The 14866-nt window shown below is 47.7% G+C and overlaps 1 protein-coding gene across 1 annotated transcript; it reads left to right on the top strand.

The window, feature by feature from the left end:
• Positions 1-377: 377 nt before the first annotated feature.
• RPL6 (ribosomal protein L6) lies at positions 378-4359 on the top strand. Its single transcript, XM_041410396.1, has 7 exons — positions 378-395; positions 945-1193; positions 1283-1381; positions 1731-1874; positions 2715-2763; positions 3262-3446; positions 3816-4359. The coding sequence occupies exons 2-7, from the start codon at positions 945-947 to the stop codon at positions 3966-3968; spliced, it is 879 nt and encodes a 292-aa protein (XP_041266330.1). The 5' UTR covers positions 378-395; the 3' UTR covers positions 3969-4359.
• The last annotated feature ends 10507 nt before the right edge of the window (positions 4360-14866 follow it).

Raw genomic sequence — 14866 nt, 5'->3', positions numbered from 1 at the left:
CCGCGTCACCGCCCGCGCCGTCATCGCCCCGCGCCGCGCCCCGCCCCGCGCCGCCGCTCCGCCCGGGGGGCTGCGGGCCCCCCGGCACCGGAGCGCGGTGGCACCGGAGCCTCGCCCTCGCACGGGGCAGGGCGCGGAGCCGGCCGAGCCCCGAACGGACGAGGGTTGAGCGGCGGCGGCGCGGCGGGGCCGCTCGCCGGGCCGGGGGTCCCGCAGCCCCCGGAGGGAGCGCGGGGTCTGGTGTCCCCCTCGCTGGTGACCCGGGGCTGCCCCGGGCAGACCGGACGGTCCCGGACTACGAGTCCCATGCTGCCCCGCGCGGCGCGCTGACGTCACACGTCGCGCTGTCCTTAGCCCGCGCACCCGGATGTGAGTCCCTTTTGCTCCCCCGGAAGGTGAGGATGGCGGAGCTGCTGCCATCGGCGCCGGGCCCGCGGCGTTCCATCCGCCGCCATCCTCCCGCCGGCGGCCCCGCCGCTGTCATAGACGCGGCCCGGCAGCCACGGGGAGCGGCGGAGGGGCCCGGATGGGCGCGGGGGTGGGGAGGAGCGGGAGTGCCGCCCGTCCGAGCGGGCCAGGCCGCGGCGGGATGCGGAGGCCGCGCAGGAGCCTCCCGGGAGCTGGGCTGGGGCCGGACGGGACAGGCCGCTGGGGCAGGGCCCGGCAGCGCAGCGGTGCCGGGGCAGTCCCGAGCCGGGGTAGAGGCGGCTGCAGGCTCGGGATGTGTTTGCGTGTCCTCGGGCTTCCCACCGAGGAGCGCTTGTAGCCAGCGCGTAGGAGCAGCTTAAGTGGTGTAGAGGCGCACAGGGAGCAGGGCTTGGTCAGCTATGGCTGGAGGAGGTGGCTGACAGCTACTAGAAAGGTGTGAAGGATGGTTTGGATTCTTTTATTTTTATTTTCTGTGCTTTGTAACGAGCCCTAAACCCTGCTGTCTGTGATCGCAGATGGCGGGCGAGAAGGCGCCGGAGAAGAAGCCAGCTGAGAAGAAGCCGGCCAAGAAGAAGGCAGGGGACAAGAAGCCAGCGGAGCAGAAGCCGATCCAGAAAGCTGCAGGGGACAAGAAGAAGAGGGTGAAGAAGTACCATGCCAGCCGCAACCCCGTCCTGGCCCGGGGCATCGGGAGGTATTCCCGCTCTGCCATGTACGCCAGGAAAGCCCTGTACAAGCGCAAGTACACGGCCCCAGAGACAAAGGTAGGGTGGGGAGCACTGGGGAAATAATGGGTTTATCGTGGTGCCTTTGGTTTGAAATGTGCTGAGTTTTCCTTGTTCTTTGCACACAGATAGAGAAGAAGAAGAAGGAGATGCCCCGTGCCACCATCACTAAGCCAGTGGGTGGAGACAAGAATGGAGGCAGCCGGGTGGTTAAAATCCGGAAGATGGTATGGAAAAGCACTGGGATGCTCGTGGTTTGGTGCAGGGGGCTTTAGGCTGGGGTGATGCAGGGCCTCAGCCTGTGCTGTGCTTTCTGTGAGTACAGACCCAGCGTTTGTGGGAGGTGGTGGGAATCTGGGTAGGAATTCTCTGTCCAATGTGTTGCAGTGCTGAGATGGAAGCACAAACAAATACAGAGCCAAACGCAAAATATTCCAAAATATTCACTCTGTTCCCAAGCATTGTCTGAGTAGAAATCAGAAAAGCTGAACTTAGGGAAATAGGGGTGCCCTTTTTGAGGAGTTGCTGTGCTGTGAGACACACGGGTGGTCCAAGATGCTTGTCCTGTGTTCCCAGCCCAGGTACTACCCCACGGAGGACGTTCCCCGGAAGCTGCTGAGCCACGGCAAGAAGCCGTTCTGCGAGCACAAGCGGCGCCTGCGGGCGTCCATCACCCCCGGCACCGTGCTGATCCTGCTCACCGGCCGGCACCGCGGCAAGGTGGGCACAGCTCCTGCTCCCGGGGGCCTGGCAGCCTTTCAGACACCCTGAATCTCCCAGCTGGGCCACTGGGTGTAAATTGTGACTTCTGTCTGGGTGTTTTCCTTGTCCAGCTTTAGGGGAGGCAGGGGTGAAATGTTTGTAAATTCAGGTTGTTCTGAGCAGAGCTGGAAGTAAAACAGGCTCAGCTGGTTGCTTGGACACAATGCAAAGAGTTTTGCTGCAAAGCAAAGCCAGTGCCTGTTTCTGTTGCTGCTCCTGCAAAGACAAAACTTTGTCCTACAGCAGTTACTGCAAAGGAAAAATCAGAGTTTCATTCTTAATTTAATTACCAGGATATAATGGGTTGTTAAATTGAATTTTCCATCCTCAGGGTGGTCACCAACACAACTGGTATCCTTTATTTTCTCAAATGTCTTTGACGTTCATGATTCCATAAAGAATGCTGGCAGAGAAGAAAACCTTGACCAGAAGGAACAAAACACAACTGGGGAATGGCTCTGACTGTGTGGAGTTAGAGTCCTTGTGGTGTTTATCCACTTCCTGCCTGTAACTCATACAAAGGATTTGGGTGCTGGGATGGGGAAAAGTAAAACTGGAGTAATTGGCTTTGCTTAGACTTCAGAGATAAAGTTCATGGAGAGTCACACGTGGCTGGAGAGGAGGCACCTGGAGGTGCTGGAGCTGGGATCAGAACGTGGCAGCTCCTCAGGTGGCACAGCTGACCCACATCTGGAGCACTGCCAGTGCTTGTACCAGTAACAGAGGCACAATCCCAGTTTGGCTGTGGTATGGGAGCACTGGGACTGAGGATTGATGTCCCATCTCATTTCTTTACAGCGTGTTGTGTTCCTGAAGCAGCTTGATACTGGCCTTCTGCTTGTTACAGGTAAAAATGTTATTTAAACATGGTGTTTTTATTCTGGGGGGTTCTTTGGGTCTTTTACGTTCAAGTTTGTCTCTGGGGTCAGTAGCACAACAGATCTGCATGTGTTTGATTTGGCACATCAGTGGGGAATCACGTTTTGTGGTGGAGTTGCCACCCCTGAAGGTGTCCAGGGAACAGTTGAACAGTGCTCTGCTGTAGTTGACAAGGTGGTAATCTCAAAAGTCAGATTTGATGGTCATGGAAATATTTTCCAACCTTAATGATTCTGTCATTTGTGACTGCAGGGAAGTAGAGGGGACATAATTAAGCTTCATGATCTGTCTGGAAGAGCTCAGGAAGGAGATTTTTGTATTTCTAGAGGGCTTTGAGTGTTGATTTTTTTTCTGTAGGCAACTCTGAAGGAACTGGTCATCACATAGGCTACAAAAATACAGCTTCAGGGCAGTGGTTTTCAGCAGAAAAGCTGACCTTGTTCTCTCTTGTCTTCTCTGCCTTCAGGCCCCCTGGCTGTCAACCGTGTCCCTCTGCGCAGGGCCCACCAGAAATTTGTTATTGCCACATCCACAAAGGTGGATCTCACTGGGGTGAAAATTCCCAAGCATCTCACGGATTCCTACTTCAAGAAGAAGAGGCTGAGGAAGCCCAAGCACCAGGAAGGAGAGATATTTGACACTGAGAAAGAAGTAAGGGACGGGGTGGTGCCTTCTTTCCCAATGCTCCAGGCTAAGCTGGAAACAGGGAATTAGCAGGAAAAAAAACAGGTGGATTTTAAGTGGGCATAAATAAAGTGAGGTGATGGTATTAAAATTATGTAACCCCCACCCCTTTTAATTTTTGGGATTTTTCTCAGAGGAGAAGGAGTTATTACTCAGTTAAATGTCTTTTTTCACCAAGAAGTGCTGTCACTGTGTTGGCTCCAAGGAGCGCTTCAGTGCTTCACCACCTTCCCATTATCAAGAACAAAACTCAGGGTTTGCCCTGCAGTTCCTCCTCTCTCTAAAGGATCCTGCAGTTGCTCCCAGGATTTTAATGTTGTTCTCTGTGCTTTGCAGAAATATGAGCTGACAGAGCAGCGCAAGACAGACCAGAAGGCCGTGGATTCCCAGATCCTGGCACGGATCAAGAAGGTGCCTCAGCTCCGGGGGTACCTGCGCTCCACGTTCTCTCTCTCAAATGGAGTTTATCCTCACAAATTGGTGTTCTGAGCCTTCTGCAAGCACCACATTAAACTCCAAGGGAAAAAAGCAAGGATTTGTGGTGTGTTCATTGCAGTCTGTAGCAGCAGGTGTTTCATGGCTCTGGCAGTGCTTGTTGCTGTGGGGTGAGACTCTGAGGGGCTGTAGGAAGTGACCAGAATTTGGAGAAGTTTGGGATGTAGGAGTTTTGGCTGTTGTACTTTTGTGGTGGTTGTTGGATTTCCTTGACTATTTAACATAAATAGGAATTCAGCTTTCTTAACTCTGAACGAGCTGGGAAGGGATCCTGAACAGATTCTGCTTTGGGAATAGCAGCTAATGCTGGACACAGTGCAGGATAAAATCAAAGACAAAATACGTCTGTGCTGAACTTCAGCTAGTAAATAACTTCTTAGAGGTATTTCAGGAGCTATGCTTTGATTTTGAAGTGGAAATGGTGGAAATACTCCACAGTTTTGCAGAATAGAAGTGTCTGAAAGTGAGAGTGGAGAAGGTTAGTGCTGTGTTGAACTCAGCAGAAATCAATGCTCTTACACAAAGCAGGGATGTACAGTTCACCAAGTCTGGCACTCTGGAGCTCTTCCTTAGCCAGATTTCTGCAGGAATCCAGGTTTATGTAACTGCACCATCTGTCTGCCCAGTACTTCTGAGCTGAGGTAGCCAACAGGGTTTTAGACTTGATGAGAAATAAAGATTTCAACAAATTGATCCAGGTTCTATGAAAACAGGATGGGGAAGACAGCAATACAGCCCTCCCTGAGGTGGAAGCCATGTTTAGTGGGAAAGAGGAATTGGGCTTGGAGTGCTCCAGAGGCAGTGGGAGAACTTGGACACCTGTGGAGTGCTGGTTTGCAGCAAGGGGCTGCAGTCTGGTGCTGGTGGGTGTTAAAGGTGTCAGGTGAAAGCACTGGGCACTCCCACCATCTTCCTGCTGCTAATTACCAGGCTGGGAGAGCTGAGGGGTGTAAGCCTGGAGAAGGGAATGCTCCAGGGAGACCTTAAAGCCTTTTGCAGTGTCCAAAGAGGCTCCAGGAGAGCTGGAAAGGCCTGGAATGACAGGACAGGGAATGGCTTCCCTCTGCCAGAGGTAGGGTTCGATGGGGTATTGGGAAGGAATTGTTCGCTGTGAGGGTGCTGAGGCCCTGGCACAGGTGCCCAGAGGATCCCTGTGGCTGCCCCTGGATCCCTGGAAGTGTCCAAGGTCAGGTTGGATGGGGCTTGGAGCATCCTGGGGTGGTGGAAGTGGCAGGGGCTGGGACAGGATGAGCTGTAAGGTCCCTTCCAGGCCAAAGCAGCCTGGAATTCTCTCTGAAGTATCGCTGGGGCTCAGCAGAGGGAGGCAGTGAGCTGGCTGTGTCCCTGCACAATTCCTGGCCTGGCTGGGAGGAGTCTTGCTCTGTGCTGTGTTCTGCCCTGAGTTCTTTATTTTCCCTGGCACTGGAATTTTGTCCGTTATTGGTTACATCTTCTCTTGTGTGTGCTTTGCTGGATAATGGGATCACTCACAGGTTTTTAAGTTAAAAGGAGTTTCTCCTGCAATTCTGGGAATGGCCTGTTGATATAAATCAGCTCTAAAAAGATACAGAAGGGTTGTACACATCTCCCAGCTACTCACAAGGTAGGTCTAAGAAAAGCCTTAACCAAATATGCTTGGAAAGTTCACTTAAATAAAAAAAAATTGTGTGTGGGAACAACAAAATGGGGAAGCCCCATCTAGCAAGGAGAATCAGAAGAGTTTGTATGAGCAGGTGGTATTGTAAATTCAGTCACACCTTGTGCTCTTGAGGGAAAACTGCAGGACACAATGCTCCAGTCATTCCCTTCCCTCTGGGAGTGGGGAAGTTGCAGTAACAAAATAGCTCCAAAACCAGTCGGGTGTGGAGATCCAGTGGTGTTCTCTAGAATTCCTATTTGCTCTGACACATTCCTGCTTTGTGGATCAGAAGATACCTGGAACCATTTACCTTGTTTGTTGGGAGGGGAGGCTTTGCTGTCAGGAAGTGACGTGGAAATGGGAGTTGGTTATCAGCAGATGCTGGTCTGGAGCAGTGCTGCCATTGCCCTGTTCCTGTCACCTGTGTGATGAGGTGGTGACAGTAACACACCCTGCCAGGCGGGGAGGAAGGGAGGGAGGAATCTGCTCCTGTCAGTGGCTGAGCTGAGTCACTGGCCCAGCTAGATGCCAGTGTCACACCAAGGGATGTGGGAGCAGGAGAAATTGGAACACCAAATCCTGCCTTCCCGAGGCCGAGCAGCTCCTCAGGCTTTGCTGCAGGAAATGGAGATGGCAAACCCTTCACATTCCAAAAGGAGAGGCAGCCAGTGATCAGCTGTGATGTGTCTGTCTCCAGCCTCCCAAATATTTTCCCTGAGTTCTGTGCAATCTGCCTTCTTTGAAAAGCTGCAGGGTGAGGGATGGAAACCAGGAAAAACGAGGCCTGTGCAGGTGACCAGCACAGAGGGATTTTTTTAATCCAGATAATGCTGGCCCCTACCTGAGCACAACTTGCAGCACATAAAGAGCCTTTGTGTGTGTTCTGGCTGTCCCCAGCATTTCCCATGCCATGTGAACAGTTCTGCAGCTGGGCTCGCTGAGTCACTGCTTTTTCCTGGGCAGCCCCCACAGAAGAAGCCAGAGACATCCAAAGCCTCCATCACCCAATGAAAAGTACTGGAGATGTGCAGCTCCAAAAATAGTGACAGCCTCAACCACAGCAGCACTTCATTAGCATCAAATGTGCTCTTTGCTTCAGCTGCCTAATAAAGTGATATGTAATTATAATAAAGCATCCTTTGGAGAGGAAAGAGAGAGGGATGTTGGCTTTCCCAGGGAATTGATAATAAGATGTGATGCCTTGTTATCTCCAGGCACCTATTTTTACCTGCCAGCTGTGCAGTGACCTGGTGGCTGCAGCTCCAGCCCAGTGAGGCTCTGTCCAGCTGCCACAGTGGGCAGTGGGGTCAGGGAACAGCCACTGCCTTTGCCTCTGGAATGAGAATCCTGGGACCAGGATCCTCAGGAGAAACAGGATGATCTGCAAGGCAAAGTCAAAGTCCTTTCCAGTGCCAGGTTTGTAGAGTTATGGCACAGTTACCTGTGGCATTTCAGCTGTGACACTCTTGGGTTTAACCTTAATTAAGAGAGGATGCTCTGGCTGGAGTGTGAAGGTGCTTTTATGGGACTCCCACACCTTTTGGGCCAAGTGGTGAGGAAAATTTACCAAATTCCCAGATGTCCAGGGAGTGGCTGCTCAGTTCATCTGTGCTGCAGGATGTGCCTTGTCATGAAGGAGAGCCTGAGCCATTTTCTCCCAGCCTATTTCCACCTGATCCTTGCCCTCCCTCTCCTCAGAGTTCAGAACTGTTGCAAGGAAATTCACTGTGGATGTCCCCACAAGCTCGATAAATAATCAAATAAATTCCAATCCTATGGATAAACCATAAAGAGCTCCTGCTCCTGTCCTGGTTTGGGAAGAGGAACTGAGGTTCCCAGCCACTATTCACCTGTTAATTGGATTTCTCCAGTTCTCCTGCATTGCAGTCTGCACTGAGCACTTGACAACTCATTGCTTAAGCAGTTACAGCAATTAAATCCTTATTTTTATAAGGATCTTATTCATAATAGTCCTTGTTATGTTTTGTTCTGGAAGCCACTGGTTGAGTAAAGTCAGGCAGAGCCTGAGTCACTGCAGAGGGTGGGTCTGGGATGGTTGAATGTGGAATTTGACACAGAGCAACCAGGACATTTATCCTTGTTTAGTTACTTTTTAATTATTTGTTTGTTGTTTGGAGTGTTTAGGTCAGAGCAGTCTCACCCTCTCCCAGCTATCAGTCAAAACCCCCATTTTTGTCAGCTGGCTGGCTTTTTTTGCTCACTTTATCTATTTTTCCCCCATTATTTCAGTGTTTATCTCAGGGGAAATGACTTTGCATGATGGATTGCACCCAGAGCCAGCAGCTTCTCTGACCTAAGCATGGTTCACACTCCATCAGACATAAACACTTATTAGTTGTAGTAGTGATGAGGAGAGAGGAAGCACAGTAGTCAAAATAGGACTTGAGATGAAAGAAATTCAGTGTTTTTTCCTCAGCAATATTGATTTTCACTTACTTTCAGAGAGGTCTGCACTCACATACTGCAGAAAGCAGAAATACTTTCTCATGTCTGGTCTCAAGAAGTGTTTTCAACTTCAGAAAATGGAAAATTTATGTCCATTTTCTGAAGTACATAAAAGAATAAGCAGTCTCTGCTTGGCTGACACTGAGAGGGAACCTGACCCATTAATCTGATCTTGTTCTATGAGATCATATCTACATTTCAGACTAAAAAATACAAAAGTTGTGCTGTGTTGAAGACTGGCACAGGTGGCACAAAGAATAAATGTTCTCATAGTCCTATTTATCAGTTTTAATGTAATTTTTTGCAGAATTTAGGCTGTTTTATTTGTACAGGGCAGCAGAGCTCAAAGATGCAGAAACTCTGGAGCTATTGGGTGTTTCTTCAGTTGTCCAATTAGCAGTTCCTGGTGCTTTGCCTGCAGATTGGTTTTAATGATGATCATAACCAGATTCTCATGTTTTACATCTGCTGAGCACTTTGGCCTTGTGACAGCCAACACAGGTCCAAAACTGCCACGAGAACAACAAGAAACCACACAAAGGGAAAATGATTTCTCCAATCCATTGGAACAAGTCTGTGGGATGCAGAGAGCCACCCCAAGGAGCACAAGGAAAGGCTCTAAGTCTCATGGAGAAAATAAAGTTTAAACCAGAAGCAATTTCATCTTCATCTATTTTGTCAGTCCTAGTGGATGTAGAGGTTTTCCACTGGCCTGACAGATGCCTTAGGATGTAATTGGTTTTAAAATTAAGGCTTTCATGTGCTACCATGTGCCCTACATGGGATCCTATTGTTCAAAATGGCCATTTGGACAAGAGGAAATAAAACCCAAGATAAAATGTACAAAAGCAGCCCTTGTTCACAAGGGAGGAAGGGCATTTTTCAGAATAAGGCCCTAAAAGAGTGATGCACCCTCAAAATGACAGCACCATCCAAACTTCTGGTGAGAGTGTCCTGCTGAGCCGAAAGGAAAATCTCTTTTGTGGAATTTCATAGAAATTGGTGGGGAACCAGAATACTTCCTTCAAGAAAAAAAAAAAACCCAAACACCTGAACAAATGTCCCTGTGGGATCAGGGAGCTGAAAGCAAAGCAACTCCTGCTCAAAGGAGAGGCACATGGCAGAGCTCCTGTGCACTGAACATCACCCACATGGCTTCCCTGGGGCCTGACAAGGTGCAAAAAGGCCACTGGAAACCTGGAGCTTTGTGCTTGTGGAAGAGAAAAAAGCCAAACACGTGCTCAGAGCAGGGGCACAGAGGGAGAAAAAGGAAAACTGCCTTTTGAAGCTGCTGATGCAAGAGAAACTTTGAGAGGGTTGGGGTTTTTTTGTTCAAATCCTAGCTTTGGTCAAAGCACTGAGCGTAAAAATGTGTGGTTTATTTAATCCAGCACTCCAGGAAAGGCTTGCCTGCTTTGTAATTAAACAGAACTTCATCAAGGCAATGTCTCTCATCATTCTGTAACTGCCTTCTAACACAGACAACCCATTAATCCCCAAACTGCCTGACAGCTTGAATAAAAAACAGAATTAAAATAATCCAAATAACAGCACAAATTGTGTGGTTTGGGCTCCCTTGAAATAACTGCTGATTTCACAAGTGCCTGAGAAGGGTGTCCCAGTGTGAGCCAGGCAGTGCAGCTGCTCCTGGGGATTTATCATTCTCATTAGAATTTCTATCACTCTTCCCATCCTGTCACCATGAGCTTCAACTTTTCATGTCATTCAATTGCCACCACCCCAAGCCTGGGCAGACTGGGTAATCAAGCCTAAAAAATGGCTTTTTGATGTGTTTGTCAGGCCCAATCAAGAGCCACATGATAAGAGAATGGAGCCCAGCACACAAAATGTGGTCCCTGTGCTGCAGGAGGAGGGCTGGGCTGATGTCACCTGTCTGGGAAATGATAATCTCATGAAGGGGGTGATGCTCGTGGCTTTGGGTGACTGACAGCACTGCTCTGGTTCTCCTGTTGATTAACTGATTGTTTGTGGGGTTATTTTAGTTGAAGTTTAGTTCTTCCTGGTTCTCTGTAGGCTCTTTGTGATGTTCCTTTTAAAGAAACACTGTGCTGTTGTTAAGCATAAAGTGAAGGTTTATAAAACAATTCCCATTCCCTGTCAGGACCAGGATTTTATAAGCACAGGACATTTCACTGCAGCACCATAAACTCACCTCTACCACACCACAAAGGAAGAAACTCTCCTGCCTGTAGCAGCATGAAAGGATTTGCCACCACCCTGGTTTCACCCAGGGGGCAGTCCAGCCTGAATGTGGAATGATGAATTATTTGGCCTTTCCTGGTTTGTGCCATCTGGCTGGAAGGAAAATAGGGAAAAATAGGTGAGTGATAGGGAGCATAAGAGGACTGCACCTCTCACATAAATCAGCAGCATTCCAAACCACAGCACACATCTCCAGCCTCTTCTGTTTGTTTCCCTCATATTTATATCCTGTCAACATGTTCACTCGCTGGGACTTTATTGTATAATAGTTATTACTCTTCTTTTAAAAGCAGATTCTTGGCTGGAAATAGAGGAAAGAGACACTGGAAAGAACAAGAGAAATGCTGCAAGAAAGAAAGGAAAGGGAGGAAGGCTCCATGGGAAGAGCACCTTTGGAGATGGGGGCACTTAGAGCTGCAAGGCAGCACCACACAGAGAGCAAAATTGTTCTTCCCAGAGGAAAACCATTCCACTTATTCCACTTTGCACAGCTTGTCTTCAGCTCTCAATTAGTGGCTTTCAGTTTCAGCTTTGTTTTGAATGCCTGTCACCACTGAAGAGAAAATCAGCACAGACTAACATTTGCTCAGGCCAGGGATTCACTGCCCTGCCTTCCCTTGCCAGGAAAAAGGGTTGGTAGTGCTGCAATGCCAGTGCAAACCTGCTAATTGGGAATTCATACTCTTGGATCTGATTTAGGAATTGCAAGTAAAAGACAATGATGAAAGTTCAAACACCACCTCTTTTAAAATCCTCATTTCAAATCCTGTTTTCCCTCTTTGCTTTGGTGTCCTGTTGAGACTCTCCACTATCCCAGGTTTCTCCAAGCCCACTCCAACCTGGCCCTGGAAAAGGAAATTGTCCCAAAATGTACTTTTCCCCCTGGGATGTTACATTCCAAATGTCAACATTTCAGCTTTTTATTCTGATTAGGACTGAACTTTTAAAATAAATATTGTGTGAAGCTCTGCCCAGATCTCAGCTTTGACCAATGTGTGCATGGAGCTGTCTGGGTGGGGAGAGAGGACTTTTCCAGGGATATCAATTCTGGAATTTGGTCATTACAGCTCTTGTTCAGGGTGAAGTAACAGGAATTTCCCTTGTGTTTGAACCAATTCCTGTTTGATGGAATCCCTCAAACACAGGGATTGCAGGATCAGTATTTCAACCAACTCACTTGAGAAACCAGAGAAAATTCTTGAAATACAAATGTAGACACTCAAATTATTTCTTGATAGGCTAAGAGAAAAACAGCTTATGACACTTTCTCTTTTAAAGGGTTTTAAATAAAACTTTAAGTAAAATATGGGGTAAATATGAAGCCAGAGATGCCACCTTGTCACGTTTATATGTTTACAATATTGAGCAGAATATTGTACCAGATTATTCTTTTTCCATTAATTTATCCCTTGTGTTACTGCACCAGTTTTCAGAAAGGTTGAATTTTAAAACAGCACAGAATAGCTGTATTTAAACCTACCTATTTTTGGATAGTAATAATGAGTCTTCTGAGACATTTGAGATTCAAAAATTCAGGACAACCACTCAGGGATCTGCTCAGCTCCCAGCCACTCTTTCTCACTGATGGGCAGCATTTAGGTACTTCCAGAAAAGGCAACCTGAGTAAGAAATTAAAACCTGAAATTTGGGAGAGAACTGTTAAATGCCAGCACCTCAAGGGAGCAGGAAATCCCAAAGAAAAGACCAGGCTTCCAACTTTCCAAGTTTGAAAGGACAGGGATGATTTGGTGCAGAGATGGTGGGGAGGAACTCTGCTCACACCCTCATGGGTGAAGACAACAGGAGAGAGAGGAAATAAACTGTTCTCTGTGTCTGCAACAGCCAGAAAAGGAAATGGAAAGGGTTAAATTGCAATAGTAATGGATTAGAAAACTCCCTAAAGGTGAAGACAATTCAACAGAGACTGAGCAGAGAGACTGGGGCTGCCCCACCCCTGGAAGTGTCCAGGGCCAGGTTGGATGGGGCTTGGAGCCACCTGGGATGGTGGAAGTCATCCCTGCCCATGGCAAGGGGTGGAATGGGATGGGCTTTGAGGTCCCTTCTATCCCAAACCATCCCAGGATTCCCAGATTCTGTGATTCCATAATTTACATTTGTTTCCTGTCCAATTTAAGTAAGGCCATGTTTGCAAGGTAGTGATTCATTCTCTTGTTTCCTATAACCCTTATTAATTTTAACAAAAACATCTATTTGTTCTTCCTCCCTCAAGCCCACCTTGCAATCTTCAGCAATTATTGCTGTTCTAAATGAGAAAAATGTGAATGTTTCCATTTGCAATTAAAATACATTTCTGAGGTTTGGAATTATTTTATTTCACTGTCTAGTTTCTTCCTTCTCCTCTGTCAAACACTGATTTTTTTTCCACTTCAGTCCTTTTTATGATTTACTTGGAGAAACTGTATTTTTTAATCCCAGATAATGTGCCAAGAAATGCCAGTATTCCTTGGGTAGTGGCCTTATTAATGATGCCATTTGGGCTCCCTAAATAACAAGTACCAGGCAGAGGAGCTGGGATTCAGGGTCTGCAAATCTGGTTTGTGCAGACCACATTAAAATAACAACTTGTTTTTCTTTTTCACACTTTTCTTAGCGCCACAATGGTCACTGAAAGTGTCATTTCTAAATGAACAGAAAGATACACAGCAAAGCCTTGGGATGAAAAGAGTTCTCTCCACACATAATAGCTGTTAATGTAAAATTAAACTGAAGGGTGAGACAATGCTGCTTTAAATCCCATTACATAATAGGCAAATTCCAAGCAGGAATAGGGAATTTCTATTTGCAGGAGTGAATTTTTGCCCACAGCCCATGAGCATCTTCTGCTAAGTCTCAGTATCTGTGATGTCCAGAGAAGCACAAGGACACAGGAGACCTGCACAGGAAGCAGCTGATCCCAAAATCCTGCCACCAGAGGCAGATCAAAGAACACTCAACATCTGCTCCAAAATAAAGGGAAGAAAGTAAAATAATGGAAGCAAAATAGCGGTTTTCTGTAGGAACCTATTTACAAGTTGAGGGTTTTATTCCTTCAGCTGGATGATCTGTGTCACAAAGTTATTCTGGTCTGTTTTTAAGTCATCCCATAAAGTAGTCCAAGAGTTCTTTGTAGTTGCTGCTGTACCCCTCTGACTGCACATTGAAGCTGCAGTGGCTGACATTTGCTGGTGACAGGCAGAACACAAACATTATATTTTTTTTTTTTTCATTCCATTACACAACATCTTCTGCAGCAGATGCCAGGCAAACTGCATGGAGTTTGCTGCATCCAGTACAGCCCTAGTGCTGAAAATCCCATGTAGGAAGCCACATCAGCATTCCATGTGAGTTTATAGATTGTACAATACACTCTTAATTCCTGAATGGCAGGAACTTCAAATAATTTAGGAAATTACATTTAGCAGTAATTATTTTATTTACCTGCAGTGAGGCAGGACAGGGTACATTTCTCAGTTTTATTCCATTGTTTTCATTCAATAACTGCTTTTTAGCTTTGAATTGTCAAGTCAATAGAATTCAGAAGAACTCCAAATAAGCAAATCAATAACTATAAAATGGTGAATGGAAGCTTTGGAAGTCTTCACACAGATTTGGCTAAAAGGAAGACTTCCAAAACATCTGCACAATGTGCAGGTCAGAGCCAAGGGGGCTGTTTTCACGGGAGGCAGCTCAGGTTTCCTCCCACAGGAACCCACATGGATCAGGATCCTTGCTGGGAGAAACTGTCACCAGCCCCCAGACAAAGGACAAAGCAGAGCCCCTGCCAGGGAATAAGGTGGCCACACACCTCGTTCAGTGCCTCACCTGCTGTGGAAGCTTCCAGAGCCTCTCCTGGCCCTGAGTCAGCTCCTCATTCCTGTAAAAGGCCTTGGCTTGCATCCCAAGGCAGCGGATTGAATCCACAGCCACATCAAACACGGATTCTCCATCTGGGAGCTGCTGTGGCAGCCACATTCCTCCAGGACAAAGCAGCCCAGGAGGCCTTGGAAAGAGCTGCAGACAAAGCATTTGCAGCCTGGGTTACCCAGCCTGTGAAACATCCCTTTGGAGAACAGGTACATCCAAACCTCTGGAAAACACTGCAAACCCCTTCTGCTGATGCCCTTCTCCTTGCTTGTGAAGGGAACATCCCACCTGACTCCCAGCTCTGCTGTTTGTCTTGATTTTGTGGAAGACACTCAAGTAGCACCATGATAGTACCACAAGGTCTAAACATGGAATGCTTTTTTGGTGGAATGCTACTCCCACTAAAATGCACACACACTTTGTGTTTCTGTCCCTCTGTTCCTCTCACGAGTGGATGAACAAAAACAATGTCAAACTCCCACGCTGGGAACAAAACAACAACAGTAACACCCGTGGCTGTCTGCCCTTGAAATGTTGTGACTAATCCAACCCCAGGAGAGAAGTTTTTCCCTGGCTCCAAGGAACCTTCAGGAGCCTGGCTTATCTCCCCTGCCAGAACTCAGCTGCCACGTCCCACCTGCCATAAAATCTTCCAGTCTCAGCGTTCCCTCCCTTCTGACTCCTCCCAGGGCTTCCACGG

The sequence above is a fragment of the Onychostruthus taczanowskii genome, unplaced genomic scaffold (genome assembly GCF_017590055.1).
Source record: "Onychostruthus taczanowskii isolate IOZ18803 unplaced genomic scaffold, ASM1759005v1 scaffold32, whole genome shotgun sequence".
In the NCBI taxonomy this organism is placed as follows: Eukaryota; Metazoa; Chordata; class Aves; order Passeriformes; family Passeridae; genus Onychostruthus; species Onychostruthus taczanowskii.
The sequence above is the reverse complement of the archived record's forward strand: the minus strand, read 5'-3'. Positions and strand labels throughout refer to the sequence as shown.